Here is a 2,500-nt window from a genome sequence, read left to right on the forward strand (position 1 = left end):
GAGTTATGACAGTAAACATTAACATCACTTGTATCCCTTTCCACAAACAGGACAGAGTGCCTATTAGCTTGCTCCATCACCCACGGCTGCTGGTGCAGTTCTAGGTCAATGGGTACCGATTCTAGGGCAGTAGTATTATGGGTAGTGTATTCTAGGGCAGTAGTATTATGGGTAGTGTATTCTAGGGCAGTAGTATTATGGGTTGTGTATTCTAGGGCAGTAGTATTACCTCAGGCAGCTTCCCTTCGACCTAAAGGCCTTGGCCATGACCCTCTCACCAGCCCTGCGGCCAATGGGACGCCACAGACCTACATAAAGAGATCTATTGATCTGCTTTGTATGACAGATAGCTAGGAGTACATTAGCTTCAGGGAGTTCCAGTGCCCTGTGAGGTCATAGGATGTGACAGTGTTACCGTGGTAATGGATTAGGGCAGTGGAGAGATGAGGGGTTAAGAGGGATGATGTGGTTGAACTGAGCTATAAAGCGGGATGAACTAGGCTCTGCGGCAGTGTGTTGACTTCATCATTAAAGACGAGGTATGAGCGTCAGGGACTTGCTCAGGAGGGGGCTATGGTTGCTCTGCAACTGCCCGTTTGCCCTCCTCGACTGAAGTTGCCCCTCCGAAGGAAATATATATTTCAAAAATAATAATCGCGGAATATGCGTCCAGGGGGTGGTGGGTGTGGCGGTGACAAAAAATGAACCCCTTTTTTCCAGGGCAGACTAATGGTCCTTCAAAATCCCTGTGCACGTCCCTGATGAGCGTGCTATAGACCCTCTGATGCTAAATGAAGGTCTGCTGAATCACTATTAATCAGATACCATCTGAGCATGGCACAGAGGATTTCTCATTCTGTGAGAGGTAGGGCAACAGTGGTACAGGAGGAAGAGAAGTCGTTTAGTAATCAGAAGGTTGCTAGTTTGATTTCCTGTCGAAGCATCCTTGAGTAAGACACTGAACCCCTAAATGCTCCTGATGTGCAGTGTGCCATCAGTGTAGAATGTGTAAAAAGGAGCTTTGGATAAAAGCATCTGCTAAATGTAGGTATTGTAAAAACGGCTCCCTCCCCCAGAGCCATCAGCTGAGGCACCCTGCTGTTTTGGGCCACTCACAGAACCTGGGGTCCAGGCAGAGGTCAGCCTATCAGCTGATCCCTAGGTTCTGTGGGGGGTCGTAAACAGTGGAGTGCCACTGTCTATTGGCCACCACAGAGACTGTTTCAGGAAACCCACATAACTCTGTGGACAGTTTCCAGTCTCCCCCTGAGGCATGCCTGGACATGCATCTCAGCCCCTCTCGCCCCTATATAAGCCCGACCCCCTCTCTGGCCATTTTGTGGGAGCAGAAGCTGGAAAGAGGAGCAACAAGGATTTTGGGGGACTAAGTTCAGAGACTTTCATTCACTTGCCATGCGTCGTTTAAGAATGTGAGTGTTTGTGTATATATGTGTGTTCTTTACTTGGTCTGTTTCATCGTGTATATATATATTCATTCTTGTTGTGCATAATTGTAATATTTGTATATATTTTTTATTCATGTCATTCCATAGAAACCACGGATAACTCAGTCATTACACGGTTTCATCAGTCCTCACGGATAAATCAGTCATTACACTGTTCATCATCATAGTCACGGATTCTATCACTTCATATCTTCACTTTGTGTGGCAATAAACCTTTTTCATCATTGGACTTTGGCATTCTGCTGTTCTTACCGGACAGCCTGTGGCGATTGTAACTCATCATTACCAGCAATACAGTCCTTTCTGGGGATTCAACAACAACCCCTATTTTATAGGTATGGTCGATGGTTTGCTTCGTATCTGGACGCCTCACCTTGTGTTTGAACTTGTTGGAGTTCTTGTTCTCCTTCTTGTTCAGGTCGATGAAGTAGTGTGTGATTCTCTCTTTGACCCGGGCGTCCATGTCCCAGCAGATCTTGAAGGAGTCACACGTGATGTTGCTGATCTTGATGTGCTGTGGGACGGGGAGTTCTTCCATCTCGGCTATCCCGCTGTCCTGGGACTTATTCCCTGTAGGAGAGAAAGTGGCAAGACATTTCCTATCAATATCAATCAATCAATCAATTTATTTATTTGATCAAGAGGGACAGTGTACATTCATGAACATTAAAATGTAAATGCAACCAATTATAGCCAAAAGGCTAGTTTCCATTGGCAGTCCCCCTGCCAGAGTGAAAAAAAAGGCTATACAGCCTTATAAAAAGGCAAGGTTGGTAATATGTCCACACACTGGTCCACTATAATAATAATACAGTGGGAAACATATCCAAAGATTGGTTTAAATTATTACATTATCATCAGAAAGTAAAAGTCTTGAAATGTTATTCAAGCATACAGCTGGGTTACCACAGAAATAAAAGATTGTTTGATCTGACTCAATTAAGCTAAAGGCTAGCTATCCTTCTACCAACTGGTTAGCTACAATAACATACAAGGTAACTTTACATAATGTTGTGGCTACAGCTGATACACCA

The 2,500-nt window shown here is 44.6% G+C and overlaps 1 protein-coding gene across 2 annotated transcripts in view; it reads right to left on the reverse strand.

Moving 5' to 3' along the window:
- The window catches only part of phyhiplb (phytanoyl-CoA 2-hydroxylase interacting protein-like b), a gene marked incomplete at both ends in the record, with an annotated part of 46,904 nt that overhangs the window by 15,209 nt on the left and 29,195 nt on the right, over positions 1-2,500 (reverse strand). For both annotated transcript variants that reach the window (XM_080834154.1, XM_080834155.1), the window contains one exon: positions 1,840-2,036. In XM_080834154.1, the coding sequence (XP_080690280.1) occupies positions 1,840-2,036 (197 nt within the window). The remainder of the gene's footprint in view (positions 1-1,839; positions 2,037-2,500) is intronic.

This window comes from Sprattus sprattus, assembly GCF_963457725.1.
Source record: "Sprattus sprattus genome assembly, chromosome: 3".
Classification (NCBI taxonomy): Eukaryota; Metazoa; Chordata; class Actinopteri; order Clupeiformes; family Clupeidae; genus Sprattus; species Sprattus sprattus.